This window comes from Haliotis cracherodii, unplaced genomic scaffold (genome assembly GCF_022045235.1).
Source record: "Haliotis cracherodii isolate W230 unplaced genomic scaffold, xgHalCrac1.p SCAF_25, whole genome shotgun sequence".
In the NCBI taxonomy this organism is placed as follows: Eukaryota; Metazoa; Mollusca; class Gastropoda; order Lepetellida; family Haliotidae; genus Haliotis; species Haliotis cracherodii.
The window spans coordinates 4,635,900-4,654,502 of NW_027266281.1; the positions used below are offsets into that span (position 1 = coordinate 4,635,900).

The 18,603-nt window shown below is 43.7% G+C and overlaps 1 protein-coding gene across 1 annotated transcript; it reads left to right on the forward strand.

Moving 5' to 3' along the window:
• Positions 1-5,723: 5,723 nt before the first annotated feature.
• LOC139472658 (uncharacterized) lies at positions 5,724-13,853 on the forward strand. Its single transcript, XM_071255122.1, has 5 exons — positions 5,724-5,957; positions 9,810-10,152; positions 10,216-10,247; positions 11,046-11,201; positions 13,713-13,853. Exons 1-5 carry the CDS (start codon positions 5,724-5,726, stop codon positions 13,851-13,853), a joined length of 906 nt encoding a protein of 301 aa, XP_071111223.1.
• The last annotated feature ends 4,750 nt before the right edge of the window (positions 13,854-18,603 follow it).

Sequence of the window (18,603 nt, forward strand, 5' to 3'; positions counted from 1 at the left end):
ATATTGAATGTAGTAAAATTATGTACATCTTCAAATTCACAAAAAATATTTTAGTTGTCACAACTTTTATGCAATGTTCTTTGTTTTTAAAGGAGATATTAAGATGCACCTAGAAATGTTAGATATATGAATGTACTGTGGGGTTAGATGGCCTGGAATTCTGAATAACTGATGCTGAATCTTAATACCTGACCAACGGTGCAGTTGATGAGATTCTTAATTTAACCCACATAGGCTATATCAATGATAATTGATGATATATCATCTGCTGGTTTGTGAGGTCACGCTGATATAGTTGAAGGATTATTGACAATGACTTAATTAGCATTTACTCTCTCACTGAGTCAGTGCAGACCGAATACTACCAGCAATGCATTATTGTGATCTATGTTTAGAGTCATTGCAGGCCGAATACTACCAGCAATGCATTATTGCGATCTATGTTTAGAGTCATTGCAGGCCGAATACTACCAGCAATGCATTATTGCGATCTATGTTTAGAGTCAATGCAGGCCGAATACCACCAGCAATGCATTATTGCGATCTATGTTTAGAGTCATTGCAGGCCGAATACTACCAGCAATGCATCATTGCAATCTATGTTTAGAGTCATTGCAGGCCGAATACTACCAGCAATGCATCATTGCAATCTATGTTTAGTCAATGTCATGTAGGTGTGTTTCTGAAACGTTTGTAGAGTACACCTACATCCCTGACATTTTCTCATTTCCCCGACATAAGTATAGTTATCATAGTGGTAATTATTGTCATTAAATGTATGTATAAAATGTGTGTGAATGCATGCCATACATATCTGCCGTACTTATCTACTTACTTCCTGGTACTGGATGGACTTGATACTGTTTTGCACCGAGGCGCATTGTCATGGGTCAGCATCAGACTTGATAGTTTAGAATTGACATACTCTGCCAAATACAATAAAGTAGTCACCTGAAGACTTCTCGCATCTGAATAATGCTGTTGGATCTATGCACTGTGATGGTGTTGTCTTACATTGATAGTTTGTCTGGTGGTTTACTTATCTGAATGTGTCGTCAATACAAATACACACATAATTATTGTTAGCTCCAGATACTAATGAGCAGAATACTGTCGCGTTGACACCATGATGCTTGTTATATTATAATTCCATGGAACAGTGTTCGAAATAACAAATTGCCAGGCTGCTATCAGGACCCACAGACTTCAGAAGCACCCCATCCTGACTAAACTCTTCCGGACCTAAATTTAAATAACCTGCCGCTTGTGGTGACGGATAAACTGAGACGTAAATTTACTGTAGGCCATAAGGACCATACAACTTTGAAACTATGGTCCCGATACGAAAAATACCTTCCTCGGGCCAACGTACAGCGTTTATTTGTAACACTGCTATGGAATCCGATTACAGTTTCATTGTTCATGGGAGTAAATTGTTTTCAGGTGTTTATGATGCAAACGTGGTGTAGCAATCAAACAAGTATAACCAACAATTGACCTCTGCCAAAATACCAGATTCAGATATTGTTCTTTGTAATATGACTGTACTTTGTAAATCGACGTGGAACCGACATGGACAATGAAGAGCGAAGACTATAAAGAAAGGTTGACATTATGAAAATTTACACCCGAATGTCGGAACGAAAGTCTTATATGTAGCAACAGTAATGTCGTACAGTGTGAAAAAAGCTATATTGCCAAAATACTTTTGAAGAACAATTCTCCAACACATTCAAAGATCTATTAATTAAGTACCAAGATACTAGCACCATTACAAGATTGAAACTACTGTAATATGTTTCTGACTGCTCATTGAATATGGTGACCCCTAAATCTCGAATTCCTACTCTTTCATGTGTCCCTATTTCGGGTCTTGGTGTGACCATCACATCACAAGTAATGACTGATAAAGGGCCCTTAGTGTGTACAAATCTGACAGTTGCATGGCGTCATGGCTAGAACATGCTTCTGTGTCAATGTCCAATCATTGTTCCTGTGGCTTTCGGGAACTTATACCTGAACAAATAAACATATATGCGTGCACTCTATAGGATAGAAGTGTGTAAAATGAATATACATAAATATATATCTATATATATAAATATTGATTATATATAATATGCCTATTTTTGATCGCATATAATCATCGCACTAATGATCTTGGAATAAAATGTGTATATTTTTGTGAAGTATATCGTGTCCTGTTTTCATGATTTGAATGTTACTTGATTACCTGACGTGTCTTCACCAACAGAAAACTAACTCAGTGCTTCTCTACACTACGCCATGCTGTACTGGGGCGCGTGTCTTCACCAACAGAAAACTAACTCAGTGCTTCTCTACACTACGCCATGCTGTACTGGGGCGGGTGTCTTCACCAACAGAAAACTAACTCAGTGCTTCTCTATACTGCCTCATGCTGTACTGGGGCGGGTGTCTTCACCAACAGAAAACTAACTCAGTGCTTCTCTATACTGCCTCATGCTGTACTGGGGCGGGTGTCTTCACCAACAGAAAACTAACTCAGTCCTTCTCTACACTATGCCATGCTGTACTGGGGCGGGTGTCTTCACCAACAGAAAACTAACTCAGTGCTTCTCTACACTACGCCATGCTGTACTGGGGCGGGTGTCTTCACCAACAGAAAACTAACTCAGTGCTTCTCTATACTGCCTCATGCTGTACTGGGGCGGGTGTCTTCACCAACAGAAAACTAACTCAGTGCTTCTCTACACTACGCCATGCTGTACTGGGGCGCGTGTCTTCACCAACAGAAAACTAACTCAGTGCTTCTCTACACTACGCCATGCTGTACTGGGGCGCGTGTCTTCACCAACAGAAAACTAACTCAGTGCTTCTCTACACTACGCCATGCTGTACTGGGGAGGGTGTCTTCACCAACAGAAAACTAACTCAGTGCTTCTCTATACTGCCTCATGCTGTTCTGGGGCGGGTGTCTTCACCAACAGAAAACTAACTCAGTGCTTCTCTACACTACGCCATGCTGTACCACAGAAAACTAACTCAGTGCTTCTCTATACTGCCTCATGCTGTACTGGGGCGGGTGTCTTCACCAACAGAAAACTAACTCAGTGCTTCTCTACACTACGCCATGCTGTACTGGGGCGGGTGTCTTCACCAACAGAAAACTAACTCAGTGCTTCTCTATACTGCCTCATGCTGTACTGGGGCGGGTGTCTTCACCAACAGAAAACTAACTCAGTGCTTCTCTACACTACGCCATGCTGTACTGGGGCGGGTGTCTTCACCAACAGAAAACTAACTCAGTGCTTCTCTACACTACGCCATGCTGTACTGGGGCGGGTGTCTTCACCAACAGAAAACTAACTCAGTGCTTCTCTATACTGCCTCATGCTGTACTGGGGCGGGTGTCTTCACCAACAGAAAACTAACTCAGTGCTTCTCTACACTACGCCATGCTGTACTGGGGCGCGTGTCTTCACCAACAGAAAACTAACTCAGTGCTTCTCTACACTACGCCATGCTGTACTGGGGCGGGTGTCTTCACCAACAGAAAACTAACTCAGTGCTTCTCTATACTGCCTCATGCTGTACTGGGGCGGGTGTCTTCACCAACAGAAAACTAACTCAGTGCTTCTCTACACTACGCCATGCTGTACTGGGGCGGGTGTCTTCACCAACAGAAAACTAACTCAGTGCTTCTCTACACTACGCCATGCTGTACTGGGGCGCGTGTCTTCACCAACAGAAAACTAACTCAGTGCTTCTCTATACTGCCTCATGCTGTACTGGGGCGGGTGTCTTCACCAACAGAAAACTAACTCAGTGCTTCTCTACACTACGCCATGCTGTACCACAGAAAACTAACTCAGTGCTTCTCTATACTGCCTCATGCTGTACTGGGGCGGGTGTCTTCACCAACAGAAAACTAACTCAGTGCTTCTCTACACTACGCCATGCTGTACTGGGGCGGGTGTCTTCACCAACAGAAAACTAACTCAGTGCTTCTCTATACTGCCTCATGCTGTACTGGGGCGGGTGTCTTCACCAACAGAAAACTAACTCAGTGCTTCTCTACACTACGCCATGCTGTACCACAGAAAACTAACTCAGTGCTTCTCTATACTGCCTCATGCTGTACTGGGGCGGGTGTCTTCACCAACAGAAAACTAACTCAGTGCTTCTCTACACTGCGTCATGCTGTACTGGGGCGCGTGTCTTCACCAACAGAAAACTAGCTCAGTGCTTCTCTACACTGCGTCATGCTAGTTTATTAAACTATACTTTTTAAAAAGTTTTTTTTGGAAACGTCATCGGAGCGTAGGAGTGAGTTAGTGAGTTTGGTTTAACTCCGCTTTCAGTAGTATTCCGGTCATATCACGACATGTCAGCTTAATGTGGGAGGAAAGCCAGAAGTGATGCAGGCTTCAGACGTTTACCACTTCGGTGAAACCCACGAGCACGGGTATGGTTCTGACAAACCTGGAAACATAATTCGGGCGAACCGGGATTCGAACCCACAATCATAGGTTTCTGGCGTGCCAAAGGGACGCCACTCTGCACAGCGAATCACGGAGCGTGACGACTGGGCCACCCGTGCCCCCTGCGGGGCGCAGGAGAAAACGTGCGTTTCGTCATTTCTTTAAATATCTAATACCTCACTCTGTCGGGTCAGAACTGCTCATAATATAACTCTACCTTTATAACCTACAAGACCCGAGAAAATCCGGGGTAGAATTGGTCTTCAGCAACCCATGCTTCCCGTAAAAGGCGACTATGCTTGTCGTAAGAGGTTACTAACGGGATCGGGTGGTCAGGCTCGCTGACTTGGTTGAACCATGTAATCGTATATCAATTGTGTTGATCGATGCTCATGATGTCAATCACTTGATTGTTGGTCCAAGCTCGATTATTTACACACAGCCGTCATATAGCTGGAATATTGCTGAGGGCCGCGTTAAACAACAAACAAACAAACAAAACACAATATTACCAGCAAATATGTCTGAATCCTTGTTTGTACCATCCTCTAGAAAACGTGTTATGAATAACCAATACACTTAACTAGGTTTTAACAGTTTTACAATAAAGGCATCAAGTACATGCCAGCAACAATAGGCAACAAGCTCTGGAATTAATGTTAGTGCGCCTCGGATATTCAGAACACTTTCCCAATTGAATATATTCAAAGAGGCGTGTCTCCACTCTTGATGCAAAAATGACGTTTGAAAGCTGACAGCCCTTGGTGTTTCCAGTATGTTACCAAATCGTACTTGGCAAGTAGGTTAGGATCAAGTAAGATGAAAAAGCATATATATTTTAGAACGTTTAGAACGAATAAAACTGCCGTGTTATTGTCCACCTCAAGGGCAGATAACTCGTTTTCTAACACGGAGCTTGGAAACTCCACTTTCTGCTGCTGACTGCTGTTCACATCTAGCCACATCACGTATTTCTTACAAGCACTCATTAAAGATTCATACTCTAGTGAACAAAACCAATATTGAAGTAAAGAATTGTGAAAATAATCAATAAGTTGTATGTCTTTTTATGCAGCATGACGAAACTAAATGAAAAAGATTTTACTTGCTTTACAGTACCCGATCAACCGTAACTTCACTTTCAATATTCATGTGGAAGTATATACGACAGAAAAATAATCTTGAGTTATATATTACTGTCTGCATGTTAGTCTCTGCTCAGACCGCGGGAGCAAGTCAAGTCTAAAAGTACCCTCAGCTATGTACATGTTTGTAGTTCAGCTGTTTACAGTCTACAGTGTATGTAGCTACATCACATGTCAAGGCCAGGATGTGTTCCTTACCAGGGTGCTGCCTTCCTCCCTGGTGTGTGGCTCTCTGTGTACCTACACAACTAGATGTGGCTCCTTCATCTGGGATGCTGCCTCCAGCAGCTGCCACCTCCACACACGAGGAGAAACAGAGACAGGGACGATGCCCGTGCAAAAGTCAGGGGTAGGTCTCTCTCTGTATATATATCTCTTCTCTCTGTGTGTTTCTCTTCATCTCTTCTCTCTCTCCCCCAATCTCTCTCTCCCTCCCTCTCTCTCTCCCTCTCTCTCTCTCCCCAATCTCTCTCTCATCCCTCTCTCTCTCCCTCTCTCCCCCCTCTCTCTCTCTCTCCCCTCCTCTCTCTCTCTCTCTGCACACAGGAGGAGACACAGACACAGAGACGATGCCCGTGCAAAAGTCAGGGGTAGGTCTCTCTCTCTATATATATATCCTCTCTCTCTCTCTGTCTCTCTTCATCTCAACCTCTTTCTCTCTCTCTCTCTCTCTCTCTCTCTCTCTCTTACTGTTTCCCTAGCTTCATCTCTTCTCTTTCATACTCTCCCTCTCCCTTCCCCCTCTCCCACTCCCTCTCTCTGTGTGTCTCTCTTCATCTCATTCTCTCTCTCACTCCCTTCTTTCTCTCCCCTTCTCTCTCTGTGTCTCTCTTCATCTCATTCTCTCTCTCACTCCCTTCTATCTCTCTCCCTCTCTCGCTCTCTCTCCCACCCTCTCTCTTTTAGTGTTTCCCTCGCTTCATCTCGTCTCTTTCTTACTCTCCCCCTCTCTCTGTGTGTCTCTTTTCATCTCATTCTCTCTCACCCTCCCTCTCTCCCCTTCTCTCCCTCTCTCCCCTCTCTCTCCCTCCCTCCCTCTCTCTCTCTCTCTCTCTCTCTCTCTCTCTCTCTCTCTCCTCTCAGCGTGAATTGGTATCACTGTTTGAGTAAGTCACTTACAGCCCAATCTGGATAGTATGTAACAATCCAATTGCCACGTACCGAGTGTGTGAATAGGTCTTCAACAACCCATGCTTGTCGTAAAAGGTGACTGACTGTATCCTTGCCGTTTGAGGCGACTTACGGGATCGGGTGGTCAGGCTCGCTGACTTGGTTGATGCATTCATATATTGCAGACAATTAACTACTATTCATATATTGCAGGTACAATTGCTACAGATTAAAGATTCTATTTGTTCACAAGCAAAATTTTCTTTTATTATGTTTCTATTGATCAACCAGTTACTATAGAGACTAACACTTTTTGTATTTCTGTGAACGTTTTAAGTGTTGGAACGTTGCACTGGTGGCGAGGCCGTGCTAGCTTTCTAAAATTTGTCATTTTTGTAAATTGAACATAGTTTCTATTTTACAACAGTAAAAGTCACAGAAAAAGGTATCATTGCTTTATTTACCAATTTATTAAGAAATAAATACATATTGCTATATTTCAGCTATCAATAGATTCACAAAAGACACACGTAAAACATTTCCGACGCTCCTCCCCCTAAACCCCACACTTTTCGGACAACCACACCACTTTGATACCCATATGTCATTACTAAAACCATCAACCATAAATATATAAACTTCCCTTTTAAACCACTGCTCATTTCCACAACCACCTTTACCCACTTCCCAAAAACCACCTTCTTTACCCACTTCCCAACAACCACCTCCTTTACCCACTTCCCAACAACCACCTTCTTTACCCACTTCCCAACAACCACCTCCTTTACCCACTTCCCAACAAGCACCACCTTTACCCACTTCCCAACAACAACCACCTCCTTTCCCGAATTCCCACAACAACCACCTCCTTTCCCCACTTCCCACAACCACCACCTCCTTTCCCCAATTCCCAACAACAACCACCTCCTTTACCCACTTCCCACAACCACCAACCACCTCCTTTACCCACTTCCCAACAACCACCACCATCTCCTTTCCCCACTTCCAAACAACAACCACCTCCTTTCCCCAATTCCCACAACAACCACCTCCTTTCCCCACTTCCCACAACCACCACCTCCTTTACCCACTTCCCAACAACAACCACCTCCTTTACCCACTTCCCAACAACCACCACCACCTCCTTTCCCCACTTCCCAACAACCACCATCACCTTTCCCCACTTTCCAAAAACCACCACCTCTTTTACCCACTTCCCACAACCACCAACCACCTCCTTTCCCCACTTCCCAACAACAACAACCTCCTTTACCCACTTCCCACAACCAACACCTCTTTTACCCACTTCCCAACAACCACCACCACCTTTACCCACTTCCCAACAACCACCACCTCCTTTCCCCACTTCCCAACAACCACCATCACCTTTCCCCACTTCTCAACAACCACCACCTGCTTTCCCCACTTCCCAACCACCACCACCACCTTTACACACTTTCCAACCACCACCACCACCACCTTTACCCACTTCCAAACAACCACCACCACCTTTACCCACTTCCAAACAACCACCACCACCTTTACCCACTTCCCAACAACCACCAACACCTTTACCCACTTCCCACAACCACCACCTCCTTTCCCCAATTCCACAACGGCCACCTCCTTTCCCCAATTCCCACAACGACCACCTCCTTTCCCCAATTCCCACAACGACCATCTCCTTTCCCCACTTCCCAACAACAACAACCTCCTTTCCCCAATTCCCACAACCACCACCTCCTTTCCCCAATTCCCACCCACCACCACCTCCTTTCCCCAGTTCCACAACGGCCACCTCCTTTCCCCAATTCCCACAACGACCACCTCCTTTCCCCAATTCCCACAACGACCACCTCCTTTCCCCAATTCCCACAACCACCACCTCCTTTCCCCAATTCCCACAACGACCACCTCCTTTCCCCAATTCCCACAACCACCACCTCCTTTCCCCAATTCCCACAACCACCACCTCCTTTCCCCAATTCCCACAACCACCACCTCCTTTCCCCAATTCCACAACGGCCACCTCCTTTCCCCAATTCCCACAACGACCACCTCCTTTCCCCAATTCCCACAACCACCACCTCCTTTCCCCAATTCCCACAACGACCACCTCCTTTCCCCACTTCCCACAACAACAACCTCCTTTCCCCAATTCCCACAACAACAACCTCCTTTCCCCACTTCCCAACAACAACCACCTCCTTTACCCACTTCCCAACAACAACCATCACCTTTACCCACTTCCCAACAACAACCACCTCCTTTACCCACTTCCCAACAAACACCACCACCTCCTTTCCCCACTTCCCAACAACAACCACCTCCTTTCCCCACTTCCCAACAACCACCACCTCCTTTCCCCACTTCTCAACAACCACCACCTCCTTTCCCCAATTCCCAACAACCACCACCACCTTTCACCTCTTCCCAACAACCACCACCTTTACACACTTTCCAACCACCACCACCACCACCTTTACCCACTTCCAAACAACCACCACCACCTTTACCCACTTTCCAACCACCACCACCATCTTTACCCACTTCCCAACAACCACCACCTCCTTTCCCAACTTCCCAACAACCACCACCACCTTTACACACTTTCCAACCACCACCACCACCACCTTTACCCACTTCCAAACAACCACCACCACCTTTACCCACTTCCCAACAACCACCAACACCTTTACCCACTTCCCAACAACCACCACCTCCTTTCCCCACTTCCCACCCACCACCACCTCCTTTACCCAATTCCCACAACCACCACTTCCTTTCCCCAATTCCCACAACGACCACCTCCTTTCCCCAATTCCCACAACCACCACCTCCTTTCCCCAATTCCCACAACGACCACCTCCTTTCCCCAATTCCCACAACGACCACCTCCTTTCCCCACTTCCCCAGAACCACAACCAACCATGGTGCTTCTATTGTTGATTAGAACTTTGCCTTTCAAAAGTTGCAGCTGAATAGCTTAGTACACTGGCTGATGTAAGAAAATGTTCAAAAAATGATATTGAAATAGTTTTTATATGTACAATGTCTTGCAAACTTGAATGTTTTTCATTTGTGTTTTCAGAAAGGGTCTCAGAGGATGACTTGTCACACCCGCCCATGTAAAGAGGAGGAGGTTTGTGTGCCAGCTGAAGCAGGGGTTAAATACCTCTGTCTGGCCTCAGGAGTCACTACCCCCACAACCGCAGCACCAGTGACAGCGACAACTACGACTCTTTCAACTACCACCATCGCGACACCAATTACAACAACAACCACGACTCTATCAACAACCTTCACCACGACACCAGTTACAACAACAACCACGACTCTTTCAACAACCTCCACCACGACACCAGTTACAACAACAACCACGACTCTATCAACAACCTCCACCACGACACCAGTTACAACAACAACCACGACTCTATCAACTACCACCACCGCGATACCAATTACAACAACAACCACGACTCTATCAACAACCTCCACCAAGACACCAATTACAACGACAACCACGACTGTATCAACAACCTCCACCGCGATACCAATTACAACGACAACTACGACTCTATCAACTTCCACTACCACGACACCAATTACAACGACAACCACGACTCTATCAACAACCTCCACCGCGATACCAATTACAACGACAACTACGACTCTATCAACTACCACTACCACGACACCAATTACAACGACAACCACGACTCTATCAACAACCTCCACCGCGATACCAATTGCAAAAACAACCATGACTCCAGTTACGGCCATGGCTACAACTGCTAATGTCATTATCACAACCACGGCCACTACAACTACATTACCTTCCTCGATACCACCATCTACATCAACGACTACAACAATGCAATGTCGCACTGTTGCTAATCATCACATAGGTATGTGTGTCTGGTCACATGTTGATGTAAAAATAATTAACATTTGAACTGTCATTATGGGATTATCTTCTTATCGATCATTTGTATTTAAGCTATCAGGTTTGTGACGTAATTGTTACCATGACGTCACAATCAAATGACATCACTAATGGCTTTGCTACTGAAGCTGTTACCAGTACTTTTTTACACTTAACACACTGCTAATTATTGTCTACAAAAATTGGGAGAATAATGTTTGATGATAAATAGAATCTCATCTCTTGTGTCTTTTGATATCAAATATATCAACACTCGTTAAAACTCCGAGGCTTGGGAGTTTTAAACTTTTATCGACTTTATTGACTCGTGTAGATATATTTGATATCAATAGGCACTTTGGGGAGGTTCTCCATATATCAGTCAGGGATCACCTTGATCAGTGTATTGTTACAGTGTCCTACACATACGCTGGATGTTACCAAGATGACGCGGGCCGGGTACTTCCGCGCTGCTTGATGAAGGACGAGACTGGTCTGACACCTGACTCCTGCAGTCTGCACTGCCATCAGAATAGCTTCACCCACTTTGGAACACAGGTAGACAGAAGTGACATTTAACATTTCATTCGTCATAGGGGCGGTCGGGTAGCCCAGTGGATAAAGCGTTCGCTCGTCACGCCGAAGACCCGGGTTCGATTCCCGACATGGGTAAATTGTGTGAAGCCCATTTCTGGTGTCCCCCGCCGTGATATTGCTGGAATGTTGCTAAAAGCGGCGTAAAACCATACTCACTCACTCACTCACTCACTCATTTGTCATATTTCAATAATGGACATACCATTAATCGAATCTCTACCAAAATGAGAAAAATCTAAAAACACAAACACCAGTATGCAAATAACGTACAAGGGATTGAAAGTGTTAGCATGTGTTTATGAAATCGTGAAATAGCGAGGTTATTTTGATTTTTATGATTATGATTATCGGGTTACGAAAGAGTGCAGCAATCTTATCAGTCAAATGAGATGATTAACGGAATCAGCAGGTTACCTTGCCTCAGACCTGGGCAGCTAACCAGACTAATGCAACAGACCAGTACAACAGACTAATACAACACACCAGTACAACAGACTAATGCAACAGACCAGTACAACAGGCTAATACAACAGACCAGTACAACAGACTAATACAACACACCAGTACAACAGACTAATACAACACACCAGTACAACAGACTAATGCAACAGACCAGTACAACAGGCTAATACAACAGACCAGTACAACAGACTAATACAACACACCAGTACAACAGACTAATACAACACACCAGTACAACAGACTAATGCAACAGACCAGTACAACAGACCAGTACAACAGACTAATACAACACACCAGTACAACAGACTAATACAACACACCAGTACAACAGACTAATACAACACACCAGTACAACAGACAAATGCAACACACCAGTACAGCAGACTAATACAACAGACCAGTACAACAGACTAATACAACACACCAGTACAACAGACTAATACAACACACCAGTACAACAGACTAATGCAACACACCAGTACAGCAGACTAATACAACAGACTAATACAACATACCAGTACAACAGACTAGTACAACACACCAGTACAACAAAGTAATGCAACACACCAGTACAGCAGACTACTACAACAGACCAGTACAACAGACTTATACAACAGAGGAGTACAGCAGACTAATACAACAGACCAGTACAGCAGACTAATACAACAGAGGAGTACAGCAGACTAATACAACAGACCAGTACAGCAGACTAATACAACAGACCAGTACAGCAGACTAATACAACAGACCAGTACAGCAGACTAATACAACACACCAGTACAGCAGACAAATACTAGAGGCCAGTACAGCAGCCTAATACAACAGACCAACGCATCACCCGAACATATCACACCAGAACATAAGACCAGTACAACACGCCCATACAACAGAAAACCCCATCAGTTTGTTTGTTTGTTTTTAACGGCGCAGTCACCAATATTCCAGCAATATGACAAAATTTGTACATAACCGAGTCTGGACCAGGCAATCCGGTGATTGACATCATGAGCACCGATCTACACAATTGGGATACGATGGCATCAACCAAAATATGTTCATCTAATTGTGACGAGCACTTATTTCCATATAAGTTATGTTTGTGTGTTTGTTTGTTTGTGGTTTAACGCCGCACTCAGCAGTTTTCCAGCTATATAACGGCTGTCTGTGCAAAAGCGAGTCTGAACCAGACAATACAGTGATTGACATCATGAGCATCGATCTACGCAATTTGGATCGATGACATGCATCAACCAGGTCAGCGAGCCTGTCCGCCTGATCCCGTAAGTCGCCTGTTACGACAACCGTAGTCGCTTTTTAAGACAAGCATGGGTTGCTGAAGACCTAGCCTGCTCACGATCTTCACGGGTCCATTAGTCATGTGTTCAAATGTCATGTTCAATGTCATGTCGATGGTTTAGTCTTGGTTTCTCAAAATACGTAGGAAATCAGATGTGAAAGTTTTCATTCCTGTGTAATCCTTAATCAGACGTTAAACCCCATTTCACCTCACCTCACCTTATTGATACCAATGCTTCTGTGGTCAAGTTATCAAAGAAGGGAACCCCAGGAAACCCGACACTGAGTGCATATTCACCATATGACAACATCACAATGCTTATCCCCTCTCCTAGAGTTTCAGGTTCAGACATAAACGTCAGGGTATCGAGGCTTTGGTGTTGGTTGTTCAAAGTTCTGTTCGTTTGTTTGTTGTTTAACGCCGGACTCAGCAATATTCCAGCTATATGACGGCGGTCTGTAAAATAATCGAGTCTGGACCAGACAATACAGCGATTGACATCATGAGCATCGATCCACGCAATTGGGATCGATGACATGCATCAACCAAGTCAGCGAGCCTAACCACCCGATCCCGTTAGTCGCCTTTCACGACAAGCATAGTCACCTTTTACGGCAAGCATGGGTTGCTGAAGACCTATTCTACCCCGGATCTTCTCGGGTAGGTTCCAAGTAGAAGACACTGAGTAACGCACATGCTACTTCTGATTACAGGTGGGACATGAATGCTACTGTGGTAATATCATCAAAACTGGGTACGCCAAGAGACGTGACACTGAATGCAACATGCCATGTACTGGAGACAGAAGCAGATGTGGAGGACAGTGGAGGATCTCCATCTATACGATTGGCTAGTGTACAGCTGTTTAATGGTCACTAATTGAACGTGACGTCACCTATCCCTATCCGATGACGTCACCTAACAACGGGAGTGATAATGGCCCGTCGTCAAGCAATATGAGGGCATTATTCAGTTACAGTAGCCCGCTCATTTCTTATGTTTAGTGACATTTCTATCCATTTTAGCTGTAATGTCTGATATTGCTGAGGTCGCTCTGCTTTCACTGGTATTGTATTCTATTATCACGTCAAGTTTCTGAATAAAAGTTGTGACTACTTTCTCTTTCAATGAAACGAAAGTTTATTTATCAAAATACAATGCGTACAACAACAGCTCTGTTTACCATGAAAATGTCCAATATACCTGACTTTACGTTTATGTAGAGATTGATTTCACATGGCGCAATATGCCAGAGCATTGTTGGTTTCATGAACATGATCTAAAGCAGGTACCGTCATCGTGGGCAGGTACCAAGGATATCTTACCTCTGAAGATAAGCTAATCCTATAAGGGTAACGCTATTTTTCAGGGCATTATCATTTGTAGAAGCCCGAGGTTTTCCATTAACAGTTGAAAAGACCGAGGGCTTCTGCAAATGATAATGCCCTGAAAAAAACGTTACCGTTATTATAGCTAAAATGGATGGAATTTGTTATAAAATAAAAAGAAACAACAATATCGGTTTTGAAACAGTTACTGCAATCAACACGAATGTCACTGACCACATTTTACAAATATGGAAACGTTATAGAACAAATTAGATGACGTCACTATAATACGTGACGTCATTTTCTCTACCCTATGACGTCACCTAATGGCCCGTCGTCAAGCATGATCAAGTTACAGTGGCCCGCTCATTTCTGATAACGTGCGGGCGGTTTAATGATAATTCTATCCATTTTAGCTATAAAGAATAATATCAACCACTGGTATGCCTGGTCCAGACTCGTCAATGTACAGGCTGAAGTGACATAGATGGAATATTGTAAACCTATAGAAAGAGTGTTCTGTGTTGTGATTGGCTAATTTGGGTCACATGACCAAATATCAAAGGGTGAAAATATGATTTGCATTCCCTGAAGCAAGCGACCGAATCACTGTGTAGGAATACATAATTACTCAGCATGTTTTGCATACTAATTGACAATGGACGCAAATTGAAATACAAAATTAACATTCATAACAAATATTTTCATTTTCTCTATTCATTGGAATTATTTGGATTTTAAATTTTGAATTAAAATTATTAATATCCAAAGTGAAATTCATTGTGTGAAAAAAATGTACAAAAGATATGCAAGATCTGCATCATGAAACAGTAAAAAGCAGTTAACAATGATCGTGTGTGTTCTCATTCAAGACCTTCACCTCAGAGAAATTACCAAATATGTACAACAAATATGTTGAAGTTTGACATCACTACCGGTGACCCACTTTTACAAAATGGCGTGTTGACTGTCAACAGTGCGCGGGATTTTACGAGGTGACTTTCGTTGATTCAGGGTTCGTATATACATAAATGTGACATGTAAGTAATCAGAAACATTCTGACAGTCTGTGTACTGTTTTTTGTTGTTGTATTTTTCATTGAAACCAACGTAAATAGTCAGAAATTCCTATAAATACCGTTGTCGTTGTGCGTGATTTTGCGTCAGTCATGGTGTCACACAGAACGGGAACTTCCACAAGTTCTGTTGAAAATATCAAATTAATGCAATGTATATATGTTTAATTCCCTAATTCTTCCTACGATTATCTTCCCGTGTATATTCGGGAAAAGCAGATCTCGAGCCAATGTACTCAACGAATAGACGAATGGCTTTGTTTACATTTCCAACAAGTGCAGTTTTTTCAGCGTCCGTTTTCACACCTCATTTATTTTGCTTCATTACATCTAGACAATTTGTATTGGTGACAAAGACCATTTGGCATTTGATTCTAAAATGTATGAGGAATTCAAGGATGTAGGTATCGCAGCTGAAATATACGTGATGGTATTTGCGTCTCATTACCGGTGAACCAAAATCACAATCACCATAGCAGCAACAGAACGTTCGATGTTGACGCATCACAACCGAGAAAGTACGAGGTGTTAAAGAGTGAGCATGGTTTTTTTTAAATAAAACAATAGGTTTACAATATTTGCATCTTGGAAATTTTCATTTGAGCCCCTCAAGCTAACGCTTTCGGGTCTCGAGATGAATTTCCAAGATGCAAATACTCGATAAAATCCCGGAAATAGACACACACATAGTATTTATCTTCTATTTGCAAACCCCCAACAAGCAATAAGGCGACAGGGACCAATTCATAAATCCTTTTTCACCATTGTATTGAAGTTCCATTATAAACGTGGGCATGGGTGGCCCAGTCGTCTATGCCGCTGCAGTTCTATGTGCAGATATACGTCCCTAAGGCAGACCAGAAATCTGTGATCGTAGGTTCGAATCCCGGTTCGCCCAAAATATGTTTCTAGGTTTGTCAGCACCATACTCGTGCTCGTGGGTTTCACCAAAGTGGTAAACGTCTAAGACCTGCATCACTTCGGGATTTCCATCCACATAAAGCTGTGACGCCGTAATATAACTGGAATAACGTTAAAAGCAGCGTTAAACCCAACTCACTCACTCACTCACTCATTCACTCACTCACTCACTCACTCACTCACTCACTCACTCATACATGTTTAATACAGCTCCCTGTTTTGTGTAAGTAGGAGAAAGCATAATGTCACGATACCATACCCCATGTCAGAATGATGAGATCTGATTGGTCGACGTGATCTTGATAAAATACTGTATCACACTCCCATGTCAGAAGGATGAAATCTGATTGGTCCACGTGATCTTGATAAAATACTGTATCACACCGCCATGTCAGAATGATGATATCTGATTGGTCCACGTGATTTTGATAAAATATTTTATCACACCCCCATGTCAGAATGATGAGATCTGATTGGTCCACGTGATCTTGATAAAATACTGTATCACACCCCAATAGCAGAATGATCAGGTCTGATTGGTCCACGTGATCTTGATAAAATACTGTATCACACCTCCATGTCAGAATGAGTGAGTGAGTGAGTGAGTGAGTGAGTTGGGTTTAACGGCGCTTTTAACAGTATTCCAGTTATGTCACGGCGTGCCAGCTTAACGTGGGAGGAAAGTGATGCAGGTCTAAGACGTTTACCACTTCGGTGAAACCCACGAGCACGGGTATGGTGCTGACAAACCTAGAAACATAGTCGGGGCGAACCGGGATTCGAACCCACAATCATAGGTTTCTGGCGTGTCCAAGGGACGAAACTCTGCACAGCGAATCGCGGCGCCTTAGACGACCGTCTATCTTGATTAACTCGCATATTTGAACCCTATGAATAAAAAAGTCATCACAATATCGCCTTGAAAGTAGTTATCAATATGTACATCCATCGCCATTAAAAAAAAACAATTAGTTACAGTAGTGTATATTTAAAATGTTCCTCAAATGTTCCAGATGGCAAATTAAGTTTTTATTAAAAACTTATCTCGTTGACAAATGTAAGTTAAGACCGCCTCTGTGGTCTAGTGGTAGAGCGTACGCCCGACGAGCGGAAGGTCCGGGGTTCGATGCCCGGCCGCGTCATACCAAAAGACGTTAAAAGATGGTACCATGCCTGCTGCTCGCCATTAGAAGACGTCACCGCCAGAGAAACATCAGTCGCGAGTACCTGCCGATACCCATGTAGGTATCTTTGTCACATGAAGACGATGCCAGCACAACTGAATCAACATCCTGGTTATAGTGAGTGATTGTAGTTTTACGCTGTTTTGGGGTAATATTCCATCAATAACACGACGGGGGACATCAGAAATGGCTTCACACGCTGTACCCATACTGGAAATCGAACCTGGGCCTTCGGCGTGACGAGCGAGCGCTTTAACCACAAGGCTACCCTACCGCTCTTTCTATTTATAAATAACTTCAGATATAAAATGCATAGCACACTTGTAAATGATAACACTCACCGCTGACTTATGACACAGGTGCCGAAGCACTGAAATCAGGGCATCCGATGACGTTAGTATCGAATGACCTTACGCCAAACCTGGTTTCCCTTAAGAATAGAAACATCACTTTCAAGACAGTTAAGTGAGTGAGTGAGTTTGGTTTTCCGCCGCTTTTAGCAATATTCCAGAAATATCACAGAAATGGGCTTCACACATTGTACCCATGTCGGGAGTCGAACCCGGGTCTTCAGCGTGAAGAGCGAACGCTTTAACCACAAGGCTACCCGACCGCCCCTTCAAGACAGTTGAACCTTCTAACAAGACCAGTCAAGAGAGATGACCACCAAACTATCTCCACATTAGGACATAACCCCACCCCATACGTTCTGGCTGTTCATATTTCAATATTAATATATCGCTCCGTGAGGATTCTGGGTTAGCGTTGTTACCCTGTACCTGTTGATTGAAGCGACATACGTTCTTTATGTGTCATCGTACAACGATTCGGCTGTTGGTTCAGATTCTTGTCCATATAGAGTGAGTGAGTTTGGTTCAACGACGCTTTTAACATTATTCCAGTTATATCACAGCTTGATGTGGGAGGAAAGCCCGAAGTGATGCAGGTCTCAGACGTTTACCACTTTGGTGAAACCCAGGAGCACGGGTGCTGACAAACCTAGAAACATAATCGGATTCGAACCCACAATCATAGGTTTCTGGCGTTCCCAAGGGACGCAACTCTGCACAGCGAATCGCGGCTCTTAGACCCCCT